The sequence below is a fragment of the Leptinotarsa decemlineata genome, unplaced genomic scaffold (assembly GCF_025532065.1).
Source record: "Leptinotarsa decemlineata unplaced genomic scaffold, Ldec_3_MD MMD2_tig00000505_RagTag_RagTag, whole genome shotgun sequence".
Taxonomy (NCBI): Eukaryota; Metazoa; Arthropoda; class Insecta; order Coleoptera; family Chrysomelidae; genus Leptinotarsa; species Leptinotarsa decemlineata.
The window spans coordinates 5,524,378-5,550,785 of record NW_027412549.1 but is presented as its reverse complement, the minus strand read 5'-3'; the positions used below and the strand labels follow the sequence as shown (position 1 = coordinate 5,550,785).

The 26,408-nt window shown below is 34.3% G+C and overlaps 1 protein-coding gene across 1 annotated transcript; it reads left to right on the top strand.

The window, feature by feature from the left end:
• The first annotated feature begins 12,457 nt into the window (after positions 1-12,457).
• Oli (basic helix-loop-helix family member olig) lies at positions 12,458-26,249 on the top strand. The gene is made up of 4 exons (XM_074173806.1): positions 12,458-13,043; positions 21,321-21,562; positions 21,791-21,934; positions 23,429-26,249. Exons 1-4 carry the CDS (start codon positions 12,912-12,914, stop codon positions 23,724-23,726), a joined length of 816 nt encoding a protein of 271 aa, XP_074029907.1. The 5' UTR covers positions 12,458-12,911; the 3' UTR covers positions 23,727-26,249.
• The last annotated feature ends 159 nt before the right edge of the window (positions 26,250-26,408 follow it).

The following is a 26,408-nucleotide window of genomic DNA, read 5'->3' as shown; positions in this document are numbered from 1 at the left end:
ATCTTCCATTGCCTCTTCTGTAGTCTGAGTTCGAACTTCCTCGAACAAGCCTGTCTTGAACAGGACGAGCAACTGGGTTGCAATTTTCTCCTGTTTAATCTGCACCTTCGAGAACCTTATTGGCGCTTGTGTTTACGAACCATTATTATCTGAAATAAAAAAATCACATCAATTGCTGCAAAAATAACACGAAAAAATTACCCCCAATTGCTATAGAAAGTGCTACGCCATCATATTTTTAATGCGATTTCTTATGATAAACTTTATACAGAATTAAGTTGTCGGTCGGTACCCGGACGGTTCGACGTGGGTGCTTTGTTCACTCTCTCCAATTGACCGCCGTGTTGGTCGGTGGTTCAAGCCCCAGGCTGCTGAACGATCGATTTTCACTTGCTATCGTCCAACTCGTGTTAGGAATCACACGTTAAAAGGTAAGACCTCGTTAATCCTTAGTTCGCACAAATTTCGACTTCTGAGGGTTGTTGTTCTGTTTAACGGAAAAACAGATTTTAAACAGATTTTTTTTAATAGATTATAGTCAAACTATTGAAAAAATGTAGTTTAAGAAAACTAAGTTCTTGAAGCATTAATTTTTTTTGAATTATTCAAAGTGCTTAACAGTTGCTCAATATAAATATTCAGTAATGCACATTTCTACTTATTTAAAAAAGTCGCACATACGATACTATCCCATTGAAGCCTAGGATGCAGCCAACTGGAAATCATGTGATTTGATCGGTCTAGAAGTTAGCAAACACATGTATCCATTTTATCTTCCAAGGTAGGAGATAATAAGGCGAAGTTACCCCTACGGCCAAAGTAACCCCACCTTACGGTACTAGAAACAGTACAGTACAGTAACTTTTGGCTTAGAATGAATCTAACACAATGCCATTAGGCATGATAGTTTTCCACGTATAAGTGAAATTTTATTTCGTAACATGATTCACATATTTTGGTAAAGAGTTCATTATGAACTTAATTACCATCTTCCTTCCTTTGGAAGTTTTCCACTAAGTTGGAGGAGTAGAAATTAAAAAGCCTTTTTCCCCAAAAAATGATGTAGATAGTTTTCAAACTCCTGGAAAAAATATGTATCTAGCAGATACATCATCTAGAGCTTATATAAATGCAGAGAAAAACAATGATATAGACGAGCAAGTATGTATTCTGAAAATGCAAAATTATTTTGAGTCTGAGTTTCTAAAAAAAACTGAAAGAGAAACGGAATCTGATTCCGATTGAATGAAAATGAAAAAATTGAAAAATGGTTAGCCACTCTAATTCGGGCTAATTCAGAAAGAAAACATTCACACTTGACTAATAAAATCTTTTGAATTTTTCCAGGTGTGCCTGCATATTTTCATTTCATAAAAACTGATACTATCCAGCATTGAAATTATTCTAAGATGAATGTTTGACATTTTTTATGAAATATTATTTCAGTGATGATTCATTCAATTGAAGAATTATGTTATGTTTGAATTATTCTTGCTAATGACAAAACAGGCAATAATTATATTATTTCAAAAATAGACACTTCTGAACATTTTCTATTCAGTACCTTACAAGGCCTATTTCACCTAATAATAAACTTTCACTTTTTAGTAGGTTATTATTGTTGAAATTACCTAGGAACTATAGAATATTTTCAAACGATTTCCAATTCGAAGTTAAGAATATTACATTGCCTTGTTCGAACGTGAATTTTTAATATCCCCATTGTAATTTCATTAAACGTTTACATCACAAGTTTTTACAATAATTTATTCATGTTCATCACACTTTGGAAAAAAGTTACGAAAGTAATTACACTTTTAGAATAATATTAAAGAGATATGTGAGAGGAGTGCTCGTGAAGATATTAGATGTTAATATCTATTACTAATGTTGCTAAGTTGGGCAAATTGATGATACTAGGTAATGCAATAAAAAACGTCTATCTACAGTCTACGGTCACTGGTAAAACAATCACATACTTTCTTATTGGAACAAAGACAGTTGTCATTTTAAGTTAAAATATGGACCTTAGACAAGCTGTCAAGTCTACATTTGAAAACAATTGACAAAGTGTGATGAGAGCCCATTCAAAATACTCATACAATTTTATCAAAATAAGCGCCATTAAAATCAGGGCACTTTTGCCAACGTAACACAAATCAATTAATTCTCTCAGTATAAAAATTTTGTACTCGGAATTTGATGAAGTCGACGAAACCAGATTTTTCTTGTATGGCGAAGGTTCTGCCGGTGAGAAAGTTATCGGAGTGCTTGAAAAGATGGAAATCGATTGGCGAGAAGTCTGGGGAGTATGGTGGGTGAGGCAAAAATTCTATATTCAATTCGTGTATTTTTTTTACGGTGATTCGTGCAACATGCAGACAGGCGTTGTTGTGGAGTAGGATCGGACCTCTTCTGTTGATCAGTGCCGGCTACTGCTGTGCAATTTTCGGTACATTTCTTCGATTTCCTTACAATTCGATGAGCTGTTGTCGTGGATAATCCACTTTTCATCATACATGATGATCAAATCCAAAAAGGATCGTTATGGTTGCGCAAAAGCAAAGAAGAACAGACCTCGAGACGTAAAAATTTCTGTCGATCGTTCAAATCGTGGGGACCTACTTTTCTAGCTTTTTGATATTTCCACTACGTTTTAAACCATCAAACTCCGCATGGGAGCTGACGCCCCGTTCTTCCAGTATCCCACGTTCCGTTTGTGATGAATCAGTCTCTATCAGTGTCCTCATATCTCCGTCCTGGATTACTGTAGGTCAACCACTCCGGGGTTCATCTTAAAAGACAAACCAACCTCACACTATCATTGCCAAATAGCTGGTTAATTTTTTGGGCTGGGAAAATCGCTCAACATCATATAGTAATGAGCTGAGAATATGCAAAAATTAAAATTTAGAAAAGAAATGAACAGCATCAATCTGTAGAGTACAAAATTCTCATTCCATCAGTATATATCACGATATAGTAGAATAAATATTTATTGAGAAATGGAGTTTCAAAAACACGTGACATTAAAACGGTCAAAAGTTTTGAAACAATGGAAATATTAAATTTTACTGGTAGTTAAATTACGTATACCTGACACAAAAAAACTGGGAAATATATATGTAGAAAATAATGGTTATCATTTTTTCTCAAATTAAATCTTTAGGAAATGAAAATTGAACTACTACTACTATTTGACAATTCAATGTATATTCGTTTGTAGAAACAAATGAGTTCGATATTTTCGAATGATTACAATTGATTTCCTTATTGGTTCTACAACTTTCAACTCAAGACCCCCACTATAGAAAAGGTAACAATGGATAATTTGTAAGGAACAGGGATAACGATAGATTCGTTAAGCCTCGATATTTTTCAACCATAACCCGAAAAAGATAATTTAATGATATGAGAAATCCTACTAGGTGAAATCGGAATAAATATACAGATGTCATGGATTTCAATTTTCAATACTCAGAAAATTGTTTGTGTTTGTGTTCGAGTGCCTTTCGATGTTAATTTGATTCAAAAAATATAGGATTCACTTTGTGAAAATACCTCTATCAGTCTTTGAAAATGATATATGTATGAAACCATCTTCTATTCAGAAGGCTAGCCTTTGTGCTGAAATTAATCTAAAAAGGAAATACAAGACAGATTATAATCCAGTCATTTTAGGTTTTTTAAACCTCAATCTGCGGAAAAATTCCTACTGAGCTGAATTTTGGTATACACTTTCATTATGGCGTTTTAATGAAGATGTGAAAAATCGACATTGATATCGTGCCGGCTAAAAAAGTTATAAGGGTAAAAAAATCACGAAAATCAGTTTTTCGCGAATATCTCGCGACCTATAGCTCGGAGGTCAATAATGTTCATTCTACAAAATTATTCCTCATACGATTATCTACAAAAAATGTCTCTTGCATTTTTCTGTAAAGTCAATCGTTTTCGGACAAGAGCGCTGAGAAAGCGAGTAGAATACACTCACATAGGGTATTTATACCGTATACATATAAGGCGTCAACTCTATTGTTTTTTATTGATGTATTTGATTTTTCTTAAAACTTCTAACTTCTACTCTGGCGTTTTGTGACTTATATTATATAGGTTTCGTTAATAGTTAATAGTTGACACAGCAATTGAAAAATCAATAAATAATACTACAATTATCGTTGGCGAAAACATAGATCTATTGGTACTTCTCATAGCACGCACACAAATGCTTGATCAACCTACATCCATTTTTATTAAGAAACCAGGGAAAAACAATGTTGAAACAAAAATGTACTCGACTGAGAGCCTCAACAAGTATCCACACTGCAAGAAAAATATTCTGTTTCTACATGCTATGATCGGATGTGACACAACTTCAACATTTTTTGGGAACGGAAAAATTAAATTCATGAAGATGTTTGAAAAAAGACCCGACTTACACAATTCTGCAGAAATATTCCAACAAGAAAATTGCGCTCCAGATGCCCTTCTCAATGCTGGAATACATTTTCTACTAGCAATGTACGGTGCTCCAAAATCAGAAAATTCAATTGACAATTTTAGATACTGCAGCTTTGCCTAAACTAACAAGACAAAGGACAGCTGTGAAATTTTAAATAATATTACCACCCACTTCTTCAGCAGCTCAACAGCATATTTATCGAGTCTATTATCAAATACAAACCTGGCTAGGAAAGAAATTGATCCAGAACAGTGAGGTTGGGAGTTGAAAAATAATATATTACAACCAATGACGATTTTATTGCCACCAGCACCCGATGATCTACTAAACACAATCTTTTGTAATTGTACAAAAGGTTGTGGCGGCAAATGTGGACATTGTCGAGGTCAGTCATGCTTAAATGCAGAGTCCAGTAGTGAAAAAAATGATGAAGATGAAGATGATTTAAATACAGCAATAAGTCCACTCGATGTTGTGTCAGCAACTTTTGATGAAGTTGAAATTGGGGATATCGACGACGAATGAATATAAAAGAAAATTATATACAAAATTATTTTTCCCTATTTTTCAATGTACAAATAAAAAATTATTGAGCATGAAATAAAAAAAACCTTTCATTACAGTTCATGGATTATGCCTATGATGAAAACCATGTAAAAAAACCCGCTTTGGATTCTACCTGAAAGGTGGTGCGGAAACGAGTGCATCATCATAATGTAGTCACTTTCTCAGCGCTCTAGTTCGAAAACGGTTGACTCTACAGAAAAATGCAAGGAACATGTTTTGTAGATAATCGTATGAGAAATAATTTTTATTATAAACTTTATTGGCCTCCGAGCCATAGGTCGCGAGATATTCCTGCAAAACTGATTCTCGTGACCTTTTGACCCTTATAACTATTTTAGCCGGCACGTTATCATTGTCAATTTTGCACATTTTTATTAAAAAGCCATAATGAAGGTGTATACCGAAATTCAGCTCAGTAGGAATTTTTCCTCAGATGAAACCTTAAATGACTGGACTGTACTTAATATGGAGTCGAATCAGAAAAGCTAATATCGTCAAGAAGAATAAGGAATATAACTCAGTCAGGTGTTTAATGTCATTTGTTTTTGTTCAAGCAAGTATTCGACTGGGAATTGAAGGCCATTTCCAGGAACAATCACTATGGTTGCAGTCAATAGTTGGGGCTCTTTGTTTTTGACATGTTTTCAGTATTGTTCACCATCATTAACTACAAATGATTGATCTACGATTTGTTCTTGGGAAAGAAAGGCTTTGGATTTCCACTTCTTCATCTTCATACAAAAAAATATTGCAATAACTTTCAGACACAATCTGGAAGAGAAGTCCTCACGAAACAGCTAGTTTCATATAAACATTGAATTATACGAAAGAAAAAACTTTCCAAACAAATACTTTTATATGAACACTTCTCTCTTTTCAGTTTGTATAACAAACATTCCCAATGAAATTGAATCAGATATCATTCACAGGATTGCTACACAATATAGTGAATGAAAAAGGTAAAAATTCACTTACATGGAACACTGTCATCCTCACTTGTGCATATCCGATGTTTCGGCATAAGACACTGAGTCTTATCGAGATTTAGTGCTGAAGAGATGAAGTTTTCATATAAAAGTATTTGTTTCGAAAGTATTTTTCTTTCCTGTAATTCAATGTCTAGATGAAATTAGATGTTTCGAGAAGACTTTTCTTCAGTTTGTATAGCGTTAATTTTTTTAAATTGACTGCTTCTTTCCTTTTTTAGAAGATTCCTATATTTTCTTGTACAAAGATGGAAAATACCCCTTTCAATTTGAATCAGATTTGTTCTTATTACAACACAAACTACTAATGTGAAGTTAATCACACAACTTGAAATCTTAAATGAGAAGGAAAAATGAATAATGAACTTGATGGAAATTAGTAAAAATATGAGGTTATTTATTTATTTAGCGTATTGATTCTTTACAATACGATAAAAATAAACTATAATTAAAAATAGAAATATAACAATGTAAGGTATCACGCCTGAGAAAAGGGTCTAAACTAACCAGCCAATCCAGCCATACTATTGTTAATGATAATAATAATAATAATTTATTAAATCCTTCATGATCACAAGTTGATATCGGATACGTCGACATTATACATACATAAAAATCTTTACAAAACGCGAGATACAACAAATAAATACATGAAAGTGTCACACAAACTCAAGGAAAAAAAGAAGAGAAAATAAAGTATATTAAATATTTATACAATACACTCTCATCGACTTAGATATTCAGCTACATTGTAAAAATAACCGTTGATTAGGCATTTTTTTAGGGTTTGTTTGAAATTCATTTCTTTATTTTCCCTTTTTATGTAATTGGGAAGATTATTAAAAAGTTTTGCTCCTACATAGGATGAACTGTTCTCATATAAATTAGTTGAATGTTTTCCCAACCTAATGAAGTTACCATTTCTTCATAATAACCACAGTTCACTTTCTTTCTGACCTGACTCACAGCTGACTCCCAAGTCATGTTACTATCAACATAGGTACCAAGGAATTTAGTATTGTCTGACGAAATCACATCACGACTACTTACTCTGACTCGAAAATCGGTAATTTTCCTGACAGTTCTAGAGGAGAACTGCATTAAAACAGTCTTACTGGTTTTACATCCAAGGAGTTTTTGCGGCACCAATCTGTAAATGCGACAGACAGCTCATTGAGTTCAACTTGGAGTTCCTCCGGGCCTTTAGCATCTGCAGCAAGTGTTGTGTCGTCTGCATATAAAATTATTCGGTTTGTATTCACATGTTTTGGCATATCATTGATGAAAAGTAGGAACATCAGAGGTCCCAAAATGGATCCCTGAGGGACTCCATATTCATTACTGTATGATTGTGATTGGCAGTCATCATATTTCACTCACATCTTTCTGAGACTCTAATATGACTCCAGCCGTGAAAGTACATTTCCTCTAAATCTTAGCGAGAATAACTTACTCAGGATTATATCATGATTGATGATATCAAATGCCTTGGATAGGTCGAAAAAAAGAGCACCCACGTACTTTTTTTTATCAAGGGCATCATAGACATAACCAAAAAACTCGTTTAAAGCACTTTCGGTTGACTTACCTGGTCAAAAACCGTGTTGAAACCTGGTTATTACGTTGAACTTGTCCAGAAAATTAAACATCTTATTATACACACATTTCTCAAACACCTTACACAATACCGTGGGTACTGTTATGGGTCGGTAGTTTTCCATGATGCTGGGGTCTCCATATTTTGAAATTGGTGAGAGGAGACCAATTTTTAGTTTATCAGGAAATTCACCGAGTTCGATAGAGTGATTAATTAAAAAACTATTGGTTCGCTAATATATAAACAAATGCTTTTCAAGATTTTCGTAGAGATGCAATCAATTCCTACTGAGTTAGTATTTTTTAAAGATAAAATGATTTCTCAAATATCGCTTGAGTGAACAGGGGAAAAATAGAAGGTTTGACTTCCAAACATTGTTGTATAGCTACTGAAAGACGTGGAACCAAAGTGTATTTCATACATAGGAACATATTTGAATTTTTTTTTTTCATTATTCCAAATCCGAAATTACATGTTCAAAATCGAAATTACTGTAGTTTTTTCCCAACACCAAACCGTTATTTTAACACCTCTACACATGTCAAGACCAGTTTGATCTTCCTCTTGAAGGTGATCACTTGATGATCGAAACACGTGTCGAAGTTTTGAAATAACGGTATGGTATTGGAAAAAACTCCAGTAATATTTCAAGAATAATGTCAAAATTCCGATTATGAATTCGAAATTTCGAGATAACTTCGAATTTTTGAGTAAAAATTTGAGAAATATAAACCTTCAAAGTTGAATTTTAGCGCCTCCAAAAAGATCAATCAAAAGGTAATTTATTTATCTTTTCGTATGATTCACAATGACAAACCTGAGCTCATGTTTATTCTATATACATATTTCTAAATATAACTTTCATAGATTTGGTTTGATCATAGATTTTTAATTTGAAGTCATTGCCCTGAGGCTCTACAAAATCCTTGCAAATTCCAACTTCCCTTTGCCGTGTTCCAGATTTCTGGTGCGTACTCCCGGAGAAAGTGCTAGTATAATTAAATTCCGCTAAACGGCAGCACTCCGCAACTGCTCGACTTCACCCCTCGTTGCCATAACGACAGCTTCCACTTTTGTTCTCCTCAGCACTCGTGTTTTGGTTAGGGGTGTTTCGTAATAAAACCGATGAATAGGCCACATTGGCGTAACTATAGTGGTTCACAAATACATTACAGGGCATTGCTAAAGTTAAAAAAACAAAAATAGTCTATGAATAGGAATAATAAGAGTAATATTATTCATTCCTTTTAATTTAAATGCATCAAAAAGAAAAATTCATTAATATACAAACCATATTGGCAGTAACTGAAAATCATGATTGAAGAATCATGCGAAAAAAAATTTGAAGCGCATTTATTGATCTTACTGGATCTGAAAACTTAATTGCTTGGTGAAGTTGTAATTAGTAACTCCAGTAAAATGAAATTCCTATAAGGCTTCAGTTTTGTGGTCATTCGATATCAAAATACTTTAGAATATGTCACATATGTACATCTATTATTTACGGAACAAAAAATGTATGAATTTATTCATGGCAGCATCAATTGTCATCGAATTTCCTATTTTACATTCGATAATAATTTCATGAATGAAACATTTCAAATTCAACAAAAAAACAAACAAGTTCCTGGTGGATTTGAACTGTACTACTATCTAAGTAGAAACAAAAGAAACTATATCTAAGGAAAATTCAAAATATAATCATTATATGAAAACATACATGAATGACAACAGACAATAATTTTTTGTCTTGTTGGCAATAATGCTATTACCAACATTATATACTAGACTCTCTTTGCATTACAATTCTCGTTTCTTGAATGTAATCGTCATTACCATAGTCCTTAATCTCAAACTATTTTCTCTCAGTAGAAAAAGACTATTTTCAACAAAACATTGACATTTTAGATCATAAGTTATGAGGTTAAATGGTTATTTTCCATTGAATTGAAAATTATTGAATGAAACACGTAAATAATTCCAACGTTTTTCACCGTTTTCCATAAATTTGTCAATTATTTCATGAATTAATAATATGAATTTGTAGTACAAGAAATTGAATGATGTAACATTGCTTTCTCATCCATAAATCTATAAAACTATCATATACACATTTCCAACTTGATGAATAATTGATACAATAACTGCTGAAATTATATATATTTCTGCTGAAATTATTATATGATTTCTTATAGAATGTTGACGTCTAGATCTGTGAATTTAAAGGACATTCTTGTTCTTATGTATAAACAATGTTTTTTTGTGAATGTGAATATTAGTGGATGTGAGTTTCTTATATACTCTGAAATAATATCTGCAACATATTCTATATCTGAGACCAAGCAATGTTAAAATGGACACCAATATGTCTTGGCAATTTGGAGTTGAGTTGATTGATAATTTCAGCCACGATAATTTAAATGACAAAACCTAAGAACTTTGTGTCACGTGCGCATTTACTTGTTTTTCAATAATGACAAGTTCTACATTCAATGCGTTGAGGTAGAGGTTGAATGGTAGTTTATTTGATGCGAATCAGTCACAATGCTTCATGCAGCAGATACTAAGTACTATAATTCGCTTTTTATTCTTGAATTATTATACCAGTGGCATCTGTAAGCAGTGTAAATGGGACTGTCTTGAAATTGGAAAGGATATTTTTAACAGAAATAAAAAAGTAAGGGTCCTAGGATACAATCTTGTGGTGCACCTGCTCTCACAACACCGATTTTTGAGTAATGATAATGCACCAAATTTCTGTGTTGCTTCAATCCCAACTAATATCTTGCCCTCGTATACCACAATATTGTCATTTGGTCAACATTGAAGCGTCATCAAGAGAATCAAAGGTTCTGGATGAGATGCAAAATGTTCTAAGAAGATAATGTTGAATTAATTGAGTATAACCAATATTCTTCAAAAATTTAAAGATGACATTCATTGAATTTGATTTTTGGGGAAAGCCAAACTAGCAATCACATAATACTGCGAGTTAGAACATATAATTCAGGATTTGTCTATTAACTTTCCATTCCAGGAATTTTGAAAAACTAGGAAGCAAGAATCTATTTCAAATGATGGTAAGTATAATGATCTAATTGGCGTTTTGAATAGAATTGTTTGGCTGGTTGCGAGATGACAGGAATCGGTTCCAGAATCATTTCGAGTTTTGGCCGTATCAATTATTCCGTAATGTATATCACATTCGTCGGTTTGAATTGTTAGGTATGAATAATCATTGCGAAATGCATCATGATTCTTGGTTGATAAATATTCTCATTCCAGATCCAGAGTTGAGTTGTCCTCGTGACAAATAATAACTGTAAGCATTTTTTGTTTTAAATAAAAGTATTTTGATACATGTCCTACGACGTTAACTCAAGTGGCTTGACCAACTTTCGTTTTATCATCATAAAAATAAAATATTTTTCTCGACTTTTAGTGGAGGAGCCCTCGAAGCAGAAAACATGTTTATGTCTGTAATAGTATTTCTAATTTTTTCACAAATCTGTATTCTCACAAAGAAAAAACTGTCTAAAATATTTTTTCCGGAGAAAGGTTTACTGAATTTTTTCTCCTTGCTCTTAATATTTGAGTTATGAACATCAAATATATACATTTATTTTCCATTCAGATATTTTTTTTTATTACCTTCAGTCAAGATTGTTTCGGAACATTTTATATATAGAAGTTAACTTTGGATTATGTAGAAAATAGTTATCTGAAAAATATGTTTCATCCAGGAGTTTTCAATCTTTAACAATGTGAAAAATAAACAAAGCTAAATCAACAGATAATCTGCTAATACAGAGCAGTAACTGAAAAGACACTGCGAAATGTAAACCGCTGGAGTTATACGAGAATTACGAGTGTATAGAAATATTTCGCCTATATATTATATGAATAACGGAAAGTTGGACTATACATACTTGGCTTTCTTTAGGAAAGGTAACTTTTGGGAAAGTTCCGTTCCGAAAAACTAAAAGACTATTTCTGAAAAAACGCCTCAATTACTGTTTATTAAAATAAATATATCTATTTACATGATCCGATCACCATCTGCTAGCTGAATCTGTATAGATTACATTACATTCCATTGTATGGCGAAAAACGTGTTGCGTTTTTGTATAATTGTTTGGTGAAAATCCCACACTGAAGGGTTTTGAATACGTTAGAAACATTCAAACTAGTTCCGTAATATTTATTACTATGAATGTGTGGATTACATTGTATTGGAGTATTATTACAATTATTCATCAAGTTTTTCTTCGTGACAGATTTGAGATATGAGTTCAAAATGTATTTCAAGAAACTTCAACTGAAATATTCCAAATATTGGTTTTCGAGTTTCCTTTATGGGCAAATATGGTTTATGTTCGAAAATAAAGAGTATTGAATTAACTGTATCTGGATTGGTTGACAAGAATATTCCAGAGCGAAATATAAAAATCAGAGTTCTATAGATATTTCTGAAAATTCTCACCTCTCATAGTCTGAAACAAAAAAGTAAAATGGAGAAATTCATACAGGTGTAGAAACAGTGAACTTCTAGTTCCCCCTGATCACCCTGGAAAAAACATTGTATTTACGCAGTAACTTATTGAAAGTTTGCCCTCTCTATACCTGTATAAAGTTCTCCATTTAATTTTTTTTTCAGATTGTGCAAGGCGATAATTTTCAAAAATATTTATTCTGTCGAAATTTCTATTTCTTTTTTATTGTATGAATAATTTCGTCATATCAAATTATTATTTTTGCAGATACACACACACACATACTCCATTATCGGTATACCTGTTTTTGCGTTCTCTTTTGCGTTACATCACACCCCTTAAACTGGACGCTCATGTTTCCTAACCCCTAATATACTCCATGGGGTCGCATCTGTCAATTTTTCAAGTCTAGTTTCTCCTAGTGTTGTGGTGGTTTAGTTTGTGTATGAGATTAAAAATTTAAAGGTCCAAAAGTGACTCATGAAAGGACAAGAAGTTGTTATTTTCAATTGAAGACAATGATTAAGAATAACATAATCATAAGTAGTGAAAAAAGAAGCTAGTGAAAACCAAAAATGAAGAGGTTTGTGTGTCTGGATATATAATAAACAGGAATGAAATGAACAAAAATACCTAAAATTTGTGGTGTATGTTGGTAATAATCTTAATTTACAATTGCCTTCGTCCTGATGGAGTTTAGTAAACAGTTTGAAACGTCTGTGAAAATCGGTTTAGGAAATGACATTCAAAAATGTGACAGTTGAATTGATTACTAATATTAGTGTTTGTAGTGTTGATAATTGACAATGAAATCATTTGATTGCGAATCCTCATCTGAAGGTGATGAACCAACTCTTCACGCCATCTCTAGAGGAGCGGTTGAACCGCCTCAGTGGTTGAGAGGCGGCGTAGCTCCTGGCTGGGGGTGGCAGGGAGCTGTAAGTATACAACAATTATAGCGAAAAGGAGCCTACAGAACGAATAGCATTTTTTGAGACATTCTGGAAATTATATTGATACATAATAATTAACGTATTCATATAATACTGGGAGATTTCAGTTGATCGTTTACAAAATTGCAATATATGTTTCGCTAGATAACATTTTCTATCAGGTTTGTTCAATTTTGTGAACACATCTGAAAATCAAAGTATTTCAAATACGTGAATAGTGTCCTAGTGAAAAAATAATAGTGAAATTCACATTTTCTTTGTGCCTAATCTACTAAACTCACTTTGTGAATCTTCTTCAAATTAAATTATTATAAATATACCAAACCATACTCTGTTTTTTCAATGATAATAAATATATTCAAACAAGTACTCAGGTATATTATGAAGGTACGTTCATTAAGTTGAAATGAATGGACAGATACACGAGGAACAAAAAAAACCGCCTAAAAAATTCTTAATAAGAAGCATTTATATAACGGTAACCTTTACTGAAATATAATCCGGTAAGAGGAGGTTCACGATGTGGAGTGTACTCCAGATCACTAAGCCAAAGGATTAAGTGGGGAATGAGAAAAAATACCAGCGTGGTCCAAACAAACTGGCTGGTATCTCAATCACCACAAAAGAAATAACCAGGAAAGGAATTTCTGGTAAAAACATAACAATCTACACTGACAGCAGACAAGCCCTATTAGCATTGAACAGATAACGTGTAACCTCAGGGTTAGTACTAGTGTGTCACCAAGACTTGGTCATAGCCTTGGTAGATAATAACATCATCCTGAGGTGGGTTAAAGGACACGACCGGGGTAAAGGTAATCGCATTGCCGACTCTTTAGCCAAGGAAGCGGCTGGACTAAGAATTTTAGGGACCCAGTTGTACCTACGGCCTGATGACTTCGACAATTGCGGAACTAGCCAAATGTTACACCCATGCTCAGTCTTTGAAGAGATGGGATGGAATTAAAGGATGTAATCTTGCCAGGATCACCTTGGGCGACCCTGGAAGCTGGCGCCGAAGAAATATCTGGCGATGACCAGGAAAAAACTACGCTTAACAGTAGGATTTTTGACTGCCCACTGTCAACTAAAGAAACACCTCCATAATATGGGGCTAGTGGACACACCTCTATGCAGGATGTGTGAACAGGAAGATGAGACTGTCAGGCATGTCCTATATGCGAGTGCCGATATAAAGGAGATGTCTCCCAGTGACTTGTCCACCTTCCTGGAAAGGAGAGGATGGACGATGACCTAGGAGGCCAACTCCTCGGGAGGATGTTCAATGGGTCATATGTGGCCTAAATGCTGTGGGCTTACACTCACCATCCCTACTATACAGATACAGAGATAATCCGAAATAAGTCTATAATTTGAACTTAAATCAACCTTGAATTTGAATAACTTTCTCTAAACGCTAGAGAAAGTCGCCATGGTTATCTTTTGAGCATTCAGCAAAAACAGATACCAACCATAGGTTATTATCAATAATAATACAATCGATTCATATATAGAAATATTATATCATTTCGAGAAATTACGTCAAATATTTGTTGAAACTATTTTTATGATTTATGGAACGATATTGCCAAATACATGAGAACTTTTTGGTCTCAGCAAACGATGGAAATTGACATCAATAGCTATACAAAATATTTCGAAATATTTGTTTTTATTAATTAACACGCTTTTATTAACCTCACTTGTATATTAGTTTGAAATCGACTCTTTTGGACTCGATTTTGACTAATTTTAAATAGACAGATTTATTTTAAACATTGTACACTTATCAAGAATCGGTGAAAATTCAATAATTCCATAAGTTTATCTCATTATCCTGATCAGGATCGCCAGGAGTAAATAATTTCCTCACACAGTATCTGTGTGAGAGTAAGTGAGACAACCACACTGTCTGCGCATGCGTATATATTTTATATTAAAACAAAGGGGCTTGAAATAGCAAGCTGAACTAAAAAGTGGAAAATAAATAACACTTTAAAAAAACTAAAAAACCACGGTTTAATAGCAACGCAAAGTAAAAAATAATTCCAAACTAATTTAACATTGTGTTCAACATCGATAATAAGTCCTATGGCTTGATGTAACTAATTACTTTTAATAAGTCTGAAATCAGAATAAATCTATGTACAAAAAAATTATTTTCGTTGTAAAAATGCGTGCTAAATATCCATTGTCAGAAATACTTGAAGCCGTTTGCCAGATTTGAGCTATTATACAGTGTGTCTCACTTCTCATGGAAACACCCCTGTATTTTTCGTAATATTCGAGGTGGAACGATGAAACTCTCAGGACTGATGGAAATGCTCCAAATGCACCTACCACCTGAATAGGGTTGGCCAAAGTGATATACACTGTCCACCACTCGCGATGAAACACCCCATTTTTACGGTAAAACATATTAGGGGGCAAAATAGGCTCCAAATTCTTTCAGATTCGTGATCAGGACTACCAACTTACTACGATTATACTTTTTTCCTGAAAAAATTTCAATCCTGAGAAATCCGAATTTGTCTCACTTCTTATGGAAACACCCCCGTATTTTCCGTAATATTCGAGGTGGAACGATGAAACTCTCAGGACTGATGGAAATTCTCAAAATGCACCTACCACCTGAATGGGGTTGGCCAAAGTGATATACACTGTCCGCCACTCGCGATGGAACACCCTATTTTTAGGTAAAACATATTACGGCGCAAAATAGTTCTCTTCCAATACCTGAACTCCTTCATTCTATCTGGAGAGTACTCACAGGTATGAAAGATACAGATGCTATGAGATGCTATCATCCATTTTGAGCCTATCTGGGGAAAATGTCACAGCACCACATTCTCAGATTATCGAGATAGTGTGAAGCAGTGTATGAAAAATTATCGATGACGGCAGCTATTATAACTAAAGAAGATTATTCGTAAAACTAATTCTGGTTGCTGAACATCCAAATTCTATCCCAACCAGAAGTGAGAGCTCTCGATTGATGAGCAAAAACTGCAAAAAATGGAAAAAATCTATATTCAAAGGTTCACATCTCGAAAACTGTAGAATTCTGAGCTTTGGCTGTGGACACTTTCAATCAACACATCAAGAACTACAACATATCAAAATTTCGGCAAAATTCAAGGCAAGCCATTTCTCATAAGAAATGTGCGGGGTCCTTTATCAAAATATTGAGGAAACATTTTACCATCCGAAACAAAATTAATCTTCATACTCATTGCAACACCGAAACAACTGTTAATTTTAAACAAAAAATCGCACTCGGTGAACAGGTAGAATTTAGATTATTTTACCTACTTGCTGAATTGTTGTCTGAAATCATTTGAAGGGATTGAATTAAATCACTTTCATTGAATCATGCGGTGCCCTAAAATCACTATGAAAAACAGTTGCTCATTGATATTTACTGTCAACCTGACAATATTGTTGAAAGATCTTGTTGTATTAACCCCCAGACCAGTTTTCATTGCATTTGTTGTTTCTAGTATTGTTGTTCTTTGAATCACCGTTGTTCGTGTTGTTTCTACCGTGTTTTTGTTCCCATTGTGTTTATTGTTCCTGTATTTGTGTTGGATATTGTTCCTGTGTTCCAGTTGTTTTCTGTTCGTGAGTACCTGTTCATATTTTAATATTTCTGAAGTTCCCATTTTAACTGATATCAGCTCATTTTGATTGACAAAGTTCAACATGGCACGTCTGTCACTTCAAGTAAAAATTGAAATTGTTTTAATTGTTGGTGAAGGGGTGAGGTCTTATCGTGAAGCGGCCGCTGAATTTAATAAAAGACACCCGCTAGAGGTAGCTGTATACCCTGGAACTGGACATAAAATATATAATCTATTCGTGAGCACCGGCCAAGTAACAAAGGACAGAAAAATTGTAAAACATCATATTGATGATAATACGATATTGGCGGCTCATTAAGCTGATCCTGGAATTAGTTTAAGAAACTTATCGCTTCAACTCAATATAAGCCGCAGTAAAATATGGAGGTGTTTGAAGAGGCATAAAATGCATGCTTCCAAACCCAAATTTTTACATACTTTGCACGAAGGAGATGAAATCCGCCGTATGGAGTATTGTTTATGGATGCAGGAAAATTATCTCAATGACAGGAATTCTTTTAAGCATATCTTATACAATGATGAGGCTATCTTCACCACGAATGATGTTGTATCTTCCCAGAACATGAGGTTTTGGGCTGAACAAAATCCAAATTGGGTGGTGAATTGTAGAGACCAAATATCTCAGAAAGTTAATGTGTGGTGTGGTACCCTGAACAAAACTATTATCGGGCCATTTTTTTTCGATCAAAATTTAAACGGACGACTATTCGTTAATTTTCTCGAAAATGCATTTTCCGATGTGTTGGAAGAACTACCTTTGGATGTGAGACACATCATGATTTTTCAGTTAGATGGTTCACCAGTTCACAATAGTGGCATAACAAGGGTTTGGTTGACTAGGAATCTATCTAGGAATCTATCCTATCTATCTAGGAATCTATCTAGCCCTCTCGTAGTACGCCCACCACGATCCCCAGATTTAACTCCACTGGATTTTTATTTATGGGGAAACTTGAAAAATAAAGTTTATAAGGATAGGTCCACAAATAAGGAAGATCTCCGTGCAAGAATTATACAAGCGTGTAGAGAAATCACACGTAGAGAACTGAGAAGAGTTGGAGGAAATAATAGAAGGCGCATAGAAAAATGTGTTCGATTGGAGGGAAATTTAATAAAAGGCACGAAAATTTAAAATTGTGAACTGTTAAATCATTTGAAATTGATTGTTTTGTTTTTTAATTGAAAATGTGATTTTGAAAGTAGTACTTCGAAGAACATTTTTCGCCACAAAATATCCTTGTTTTTTTTAAATAATGAGAAAATAAAAAACCTCACTGATTACATGTTTCCGTTCCTCTTACAAAATTACCATTTTCTCTCTTATTGAGAAGGAATAACTTTGCTGACAACAAAATAAAAAATAATTATTTATGTGAAAACAAAAGTCGAGTTTCTCTTGAACAATTTCGTTCATGTTTTGATGTCAAAACAAAAAAAAAATCTACTTCAATTATTACGGAAGATACGGGGGTGTTTCCATAAGAAGTGAGCAAAATTCGGATTTTTCAGGACCGAATTTTTGTCAGGAAAAAAGTGTATTCGTAGTAAGTTGGTAGTCCTGATCACGAATCTGGAGGAATTTTGAGCCTATTTTGCCCCCTAATATGTTTTACCATAAAAATGGGGTGTTCCATCGGGAGTGGCGGACAGTGTATATGACTTTGGCAAACCCCATTCAGGTGATAGGTGCATTTTGAGCATTTTCATCAGTCCTGAGAGTTTCATCGTTCCACCTCGAATATTACGGAAGATACGGGGTGTTTCCTTAAGAAGTGAGACAAATTCGGATTTTTCAGGACTGACATTTTTTCAGGAAAAAAGTGTATTCGTAGTAAGTTGGTAGTCCTGATCACGAATCTGAAGGAACTTTGAGCCTATTTTACCCCCTAATATGTTTTACCATAAAAATGGGGTGTTCCTTCGCGAGTGGCGGACAGTGTATATGACTTTGGCAAACCCCATTCAGGTGATAGGTGCATTTTGAGCATTTCCATCAGTCCTGAGAGTTTAATCGTTCCACCTCGAATATCACGCATCACGCGTTGGGGATACCTTTCCTAATAGATGCGTCTGGCCTCGCTTGAATTTCCGTCAGCCAAGCCGTATGCAAAAACCATATCAGCAATTTCAGCATTCGTAAAGTCGGGCATGGTACCAAAAAATCACTTTATAAACTCCAAACTGTGAATTTGTCAGTTAATAGTTAAAAATGTGACAGCGAACTTCTATTTTTATAAACAAACTTTCATATCCTACTCGATTTAATTAACTTAATTTGCAAGCGAAGAGTGACAAAAATTATTGAAATCAAATTTGGCTATAAAGTAATATGCATCGATATAGAAAATTGTAAATATATCGAAACCGATCACCTCCAGCCAGGGCCGTAGCGAAAAGAAAAACCAGGGGGAGGAAATCCAAATTTTCCCAACTACACCAGCAAAATTTCACAACTTTCGAAGAAATGAAAGCCGAGGGATTGATTACTACTGTGATATATTAATCTTAATATTAATTTTATATAATTATTAATCCTAATAGTAATCTTAATATTAATCTTACTTAGCTATCCAAAGATTGGCTGAATGCTTGAATGCTTATGCCCGTTAGGGTAAGCACAAACAAAAATAAATTTTGGTGATTATAAAAATAATAATGGGAATTATTCTACTTTGGACCAAGGTCCTTGGTCTTCCACCATACCCACCATGTATAGGAATATTCAATACAAATGAAAGGACACAACACTCAAATAATATTGTGCTTATTGTTTTCTACTATTATTTTTTCTATCTTCACGGCCCAAAATTTCCCAACTTTTCCAAGTCGAAAAAACAGCGAAAATTTGGGAATTTTGTAAAATTGTCACTTCAAAATTTGTGAACTGTTCAGGACTGTTTTCTTACTTGGGAGCAATTAAAATTTTTTGAAGATTTCAAACAACTCAAAATTCTCTTCAAATTATGCATGTTGGGAAATCCCAACCTTCTCCTGGTTATTTCCCTTTTTTTTATTACTTCTCCTTTTCTTTTCTCTCATTTTTATTTTTTAATTTTTATTCATTTTTTTACTATTATTTTTTTCTATCTTCATGGCCCAAAACATAACAACTTTTTCCCAAGTCGAAAAAGCAGGGGATGGAGGCTTTCCCCATGGCAACAGCCCTGCCTCCAGCGTTGTTGAGGAGGTGTACCTTTCATACTTGGAAAAGGTGACAATTAGGTTTTTTCATGAAAAGTACCAAAAGTTTACTGTAAAAAAAGTTAGGGCAATTCGAAATAAATAATGACAGCGTACGCAGTGCCCTTTAGATGTTACATGAAAATTAATAGGAAATTATGATTTCCCACGTCAAAAAAAAACCGGTTATCGAATTTCTTGCAAATAACTCATTTTTTGCAAGAGTTACTTTCAATAAGCGAACAAAAAATTCAATTTCAACACCCCGTATCTCTGAAACGAAGCATTTTCGGACACAAATTCATATAGACTTTTTTCTTAAAATTGTCTCAGGAATACTCCTCAATATAGTTTGAGGAGTGCCTAGAAGATGACACTACTACCAACTGTCGAAAGCGCTCGCAGATAATTATTAGAAGACATAAAGCTTCAAATCCTTTTTGTAAAATTTAATATTGAAATACTGAAAATAAAGGAAAATTAGTTGCATCATTCAAAAAAAAAAATATATATATATATATATATATATATATATATATTGAATTTTCAAGATGAAGTATTTTCTCGTAATTTGACCCTCAACTCAGAAACTGTGAAATACTTTCTTTCACTCATCTTTTTTAATGCATCTTTTCTGTTCTAATGCTTGCGGTAGAAAGCATATCAAAGTTTTGGTGTAGAAAAAAGTTATTTTTGGTATATTCAATCTGAGGTTCTGCCACTCCCAAAAAGCTGCTCAAATGAGTAAAGTATCTGGTTGATTGAATTCAGCAATCAAATCCAAACAATTTTAATATGTGACTTCATTTTTTTTTGTATCATTGGAAGGCTCAAAATCAATACATATAAGAGTAACTGATCATTGTCTAAACATGGAAGATATTTGAGAAAAACTGCATTTGTGTGGCTTCATCGATTTGGTAAAGGTTTTCACTATCATATTAGTAAGCTTCACTTAACATTTAGTGTCTGATTCATTTCAATCGATATGTAAATAAAAGAGTTATGTAGTAGTCTTAATAATCACGTCAAATATTTGTTGGAAAGAAATATTATAAAAATAATGTATGCTTCATTTGGCTGAAAAATTGTTTGACTACATTTATAGTTTTTAAATAGATGTTCTCATTCATCAAAGATGGTAAGTATGAGAACATTTTGATGTTGGATAATCTGGGAATACCCAAAAATTAAATACCACGTGAACGAAATCATTTTTTATTTACAAACTTATGTTTCGATTGGTGTTATCTGCTCCTGACGTGATGCATTATTTTAAATATTTTATTACTGGAATTGTAGATAACAAAAATACCCAATTCACTGTTCATTATCGTAAATTTCTATTCTAATTTCATTGGAACTGTGTTGGAATTTTCTAACCTACAAGCATTATTCGACTTCTCCATTTCCTTCTCAACCACTTTTTTTTTGTACCCAGACGGCCAGCACAGCAACAGGAGCTGGTTCATCTCAATCTGCAGCTGCTTTGGATCAATCCAGCTTCACACAATTTCCGTCAAATACACCAGAAGATAGTCAGATTCCTGGTAGGAGAACCCCTCTGGGAGCAGTGGGACTTGGCGGATTCTACTTTCAGGGATGCCAACCAAATATTGCTAGTCATGGACCACCTTCAGATGAAAACAATCCTGATCCAGGATGTTCTACACAGGGATCTAGGTACGTATGTCTGTAGAGTATTTGCATCGATGATCCATTGAATGATTGGGATTCCTTGGTGGAAAATGGAACTATTTGAGAAAATAAATGTTTCTGTTGAAGTTGAGATACTTTCTCTAATTACACGGATTATAGGAAGGCAAATAAGACAATTATCTGAACTCTAATAGTTTAAATGGAAGATCAAAACATGTTTTGTTGTGATTGAATTTTTTTTCCGTTTTTAAGGAGTCAAGATTTACGGCTGCAAAATCCTCAAAATCCCCAATCTTCTAAAGGCAAAAACCGCCAAGGAAAAACTGTTCGCCTGAACATAAATGCAAGAGAACGAAGAAGAATGCACGATTTGAATGATGCTTTGGATGAACTTAGGTATGTTATAATAAATATCTACCATATTATCTTTAAAAACTATACCACACGTAAAATGGGAGGCAATGATGAAAAATACACTTGTTTAAAAGATATTTTTATGGGAATTGTTCTATCCGAACAACATGTACCATCCGAGTTCTTGGTGTCTTTATTCAAGGATTGGGGAAAACTTCAAAAGGCATCAGAAGCAATGAAATTATTGATAAAAAAGGGAAAGATGTTCAATTCCCTTCGGCTGTGTTGTAAAGTGTCGTAAAGGGTCGCAAATGAAACAAATGTTTCCACAAAAATCATAAATTTTTGTTGCTTTGCTTGTTTTTGTTATCAATGACGGACATTCAGACAAATAGGGGTTATAAAGTATACCATGCAGAAACTGTTAGGAGTAATTTTTGAGAAGCGAACTTTCACTAGCTTTCAGTCAGACAGAAAAAAAGTGTGAACCAATAAGCGGTACAATACTGGTAGACAGCCAAAGGCCGGAAAAAAGATATTCCTTCGCTTTGGGATCACTTGTTTCATGATTCTACTTATTTGTTTTTTATTTTCAAGCAAGGGTTCCACAGCCTACCATGTTGGGAAAGGTTTTGAAGCAATTACTTTTCAACAGTCACACAGCTTGTATTAAAGCAAGGTTTATTGTTAGGTTTTACTTTGGTGTATCTCCATGTCAATTGAAATGACGTCGGGTAAAGTCGTTGAAAAAATATATTTTTTCACAAGGAAAATATGAGAGAAACAATAGACTATCTCAGTTGACTAAAATGTTATGTTAAACATTGCTTGATAGTAATATGTTGACCGTTATCAAAGCTTGGCTTTGCATTGACCGCGCCTTTGGTAGCTTTGTTTTTAAACGATATTCGTGGATTAAGTCATTGGTCAATCGTGTAGACAACGTCTCTGTAAAAGGAGACATCCGTCCTTGCCTTTCAAAGAAAATTGAGTCCAACAATGCATTCGTGGTTCCATCATGACGGGTCGAAACAACATTGTCTGTGTTGTATGTTTTGTATCAAAGTCACGCCAAAAATCATTGCAATCATGATTCAATACCATAGAATGTTGTTTCTGCAGTAGGTAGTACTAAAATGGAGAAAGAATGCACACTTCAAACTCTTCTATCTTTGCCAGAACAATGCTTAATAATATGATACTGAGGTCTCCTCTCACAACAATTGGAGGAGAAATCGTGACAATTAATTTCGGTATCTCCCATGCTAAGCAAAATATCGAGAAATTGCTCTTTTCGCGAAATCGCAGTAGGCAGGGTTTAGGGCTGTTACTCATGCTAAGTATTTCGAAAAGTGCGGCCCATGAAGGTTTATGCCTCTACCAAAAATCAAGTGTCTGCTTTCAAAAATGACTAAAATACAGGGGTGTCTTTATCTTCAGTGTGTCACACTGTATATACAAACTCCAACATACAATATGGAAATAATATGGAATATAGACATATCGTTGATATGAATTAATATTATAACTTCATAGGTCCGTCATCCCATACGCCCATTCTCCGTCTGTGCGTAAGCTGTCCAAAATTGCAACCCTTCTTCTAGCCAAAAATTACATACTCATGCAAGCCAATGCTTTGGAAGAAATGAAGAGGCTCATCGCTTACCTCCAAGGAACTGCAGGTGCTGCAGTAGGGGCAGCAATAGTCGCACCTCCTGGATTCGACCTTCAAGGATTTCCTGCCGCTGCGAAGTTCCTACAGCAGCAACAAACCTTACAGGCCGAAATATCTAGGAATAATGGCGGGAATGGAAGTGGGTCAGGTTCTATGTGAAATAATTCATTAAGAAAAAATCATTGTATTGGTAGTAAATTGAAATGAACTCATTCCTGCCCAACAGGATACATAATTATACCTCACTAAGCAAAAATACAACTATAACTGGTAATATGATAAATACGAGAACACTAACACTACCGAAATCTATTTGGTTTTGATGTCATTTACTTCATACAATGATAATACTGGATGATATGTACTTGATACTGCCAAAGCTGTTATTCTGTTTGTTGGTCGTGGTCTGCAGGTTTTATACGTGACGTGTCCTCTACAACTACGATAGATATTATCAAAAGAGATTAGGGTATTGTTGTTCTTAAAGCATGCATTATAGAAGTATTTCAATTGGGATAGTTTTCTATGAACAAACAGATGGGTCCGCAATGGGTTCAGTGGTGGCAAACTTTTTCATAAAAAAATTGTGCCATAGTTGGCTGCGTTACATTAATGGCAGGTTCGTGGTATGGCACTACGGTGAGTAGCAACTGAATAAGTTTCTTGCATATCGGAACCCCACCAACTCGAAAATTCAATTCATAATAGAAGCCCAAGCAACCATCGCCTTTTCAGATGTACCAGTAAACAGACTTGAAGATAATAGGGCTTTAGGTCGTGAACTGTAAAGGAAACCAACCACGAACGAAAAGGAGGGTAACAAAAATTTTCCTTGAGACAGCCCACCGGATCGGAGTGTGAGAAGCAACTAAATAAGTTTCTTGCATATCTGAACCCCACCAACTCGAAAATTCAATTCACAATAGAAACCCAAGCAACCATCGCCTTTTCAGATGTACCAGTAAACAGACGTGAAGATAATAGGGCATTTGGTCGTGAACGGTTAAGGAAACCAACCACCAACTACGAACGAAAAGACTAGTAACAAAAACTTCCCTTGAGACAGCCCACCGGAAGTGTCCCCGAGCAACTCAATTTTTCGAAAAACGCAGAAGTGGGTATAGCGAAACTGATTTCGATCGCGCGATAGCTTTAGAAAAAAAAATTCCTTCACCTCTCCCAATAGTCACTCCTGTCAATGAAAGAGCTTTCTGAATGTTATCGACTGAATCAAAGGAGTTCTAGAGAAACACAACGTAAACTCTGTATTCACGCCAACTAAAATCATCGGAGAGATTCTAACGTCAACTAACAACACCATAGGGCCTTCAGCAACACCAGTGGTTTACTGAATTCCTTGTAGCTCTGGATCAGTTTACATCAGAAACACGAAAAGAAATGGAAAGTAGCGGAAGCGCTTAGAGAAGGTTCCGCGTTATCGCGTTTGAAGAGACCCATGTCCTCGAATCTCAGAGTTACTATTCAATAACAATAGGAAGGCGATAGAAATTCAGAGGCACAAAAACATTTTTACCCGAAACAACATCAATAAATTCTGGCTACCTGCAATCAGTTGCTCTCGTATCAAGTCATTCAATTCAACCAAAAGGAAATGAGTCATGAACACCAGCAATGGAATACATTCGGGAATCCGAACCAATTCTGTAGTATCTGCTTTAAGGACAACCAGAACACTTCGTCCGTCTTTTGTAGTATCCACCGTAGTCCTAGACGAAAAGCATAAAACCTGCAGAACACCTCAAAATAGCCCGGAAAATAGCTTTGACACAGTCTTGTTAGGTATGATATTTACTCGTATGTTATAATAAATTTGTTCATGTTAAATTCATTCACAACTGGTTAGGCGAATTCATAATAAGCAACTCATATCCGAATTGGAATCTATTTTATTCAGTTTGCGATGCCTAAGCAGACATGCGATTTGTCATTTATACCATTAGGAAACATGACTGGGAAATAATGATCTGAAATCTTAACTGATTCTGTTTTCAAAATATTTATTGTGTTGATGGTGAATACACTCGTGCATTTTATTGATTATATAAATTGTGAGTTGCTGGGTAATGTTAACTGTTCTTTTTATGATGTATATCTAACTAGGGCATGACATTTATGCCTTGAAATGATGACACAAAATTCCATAAAACAATTTTTAGTCTTCTAGTAGTTTTAACATAGCTCAGTACACTATTAAATATGGACATACTTTTCTGTTACTAGTTACAAAGTATTCTTTGATGAAAGGTTTTGGGAAAATATAGTACTAGCTGTTGAAATATAAATTTCACTTTTTTTATAAACTGGTACTGGTTTATGTCGATGAAAAACTATAAGAAGACCATGATCTAGTCAGAAGTTTAATGTAGAATAACATAATTTTATTGTAATAAAATAAGCAATATAATGAATTGGGCAATAAACAGTTTTCTCAGAAATTGTTGCTATAATACTCTAGTCAATTAGAATCATAAACTGGTATAGCAATGTATTTATTATAATATTTGTAGAAATAAAGTGTACTCTTAAATATTATTTTCTTATCGAGAGTATATTAATATTAGCTCCCAGAAAAGTGTATTATTCATTATTAAGTGTGTACATAAAACAAAACATTGACTGGAAAACAGTTCATAGTATTGTCAGTCGAAGTCAATCTTCCAGTTTCAACGTAACTAGTACGACTCTCAATTCATAAATTGATTTTTGAGACGTTCAACAGAGTTGAGTTAATTAAAAACTCATTTCAAAGGTGTCCTCGTTTGGGAATCCTGAAAATGATAAAAATACGTCAGAATCGGTAAAGTTCAATTGTTTGTTCAG

Coding starts and splice junctions, on each gene's coding strand:
- Oli (XM_074173806.1), top strand. CDS start 12,912: ATGAAATCATTTGATTGCGAATCCTCATCTGAAGGTGATGAACCAACT. Junction 21,563..21,790: donor TGTTCTACACAGGGATCTAG/GTACGTATGTCT, acceptor TCCGTTTTTAAG/GAGTCAAGATTTACGGCTGC. Junction 21,935..23,428: donor GATGCTTTGGATGAACTTAG/GTATGTTATAAT, acceptor ATAACTTCATAG/GTCCGTCATCCCATACGCCC.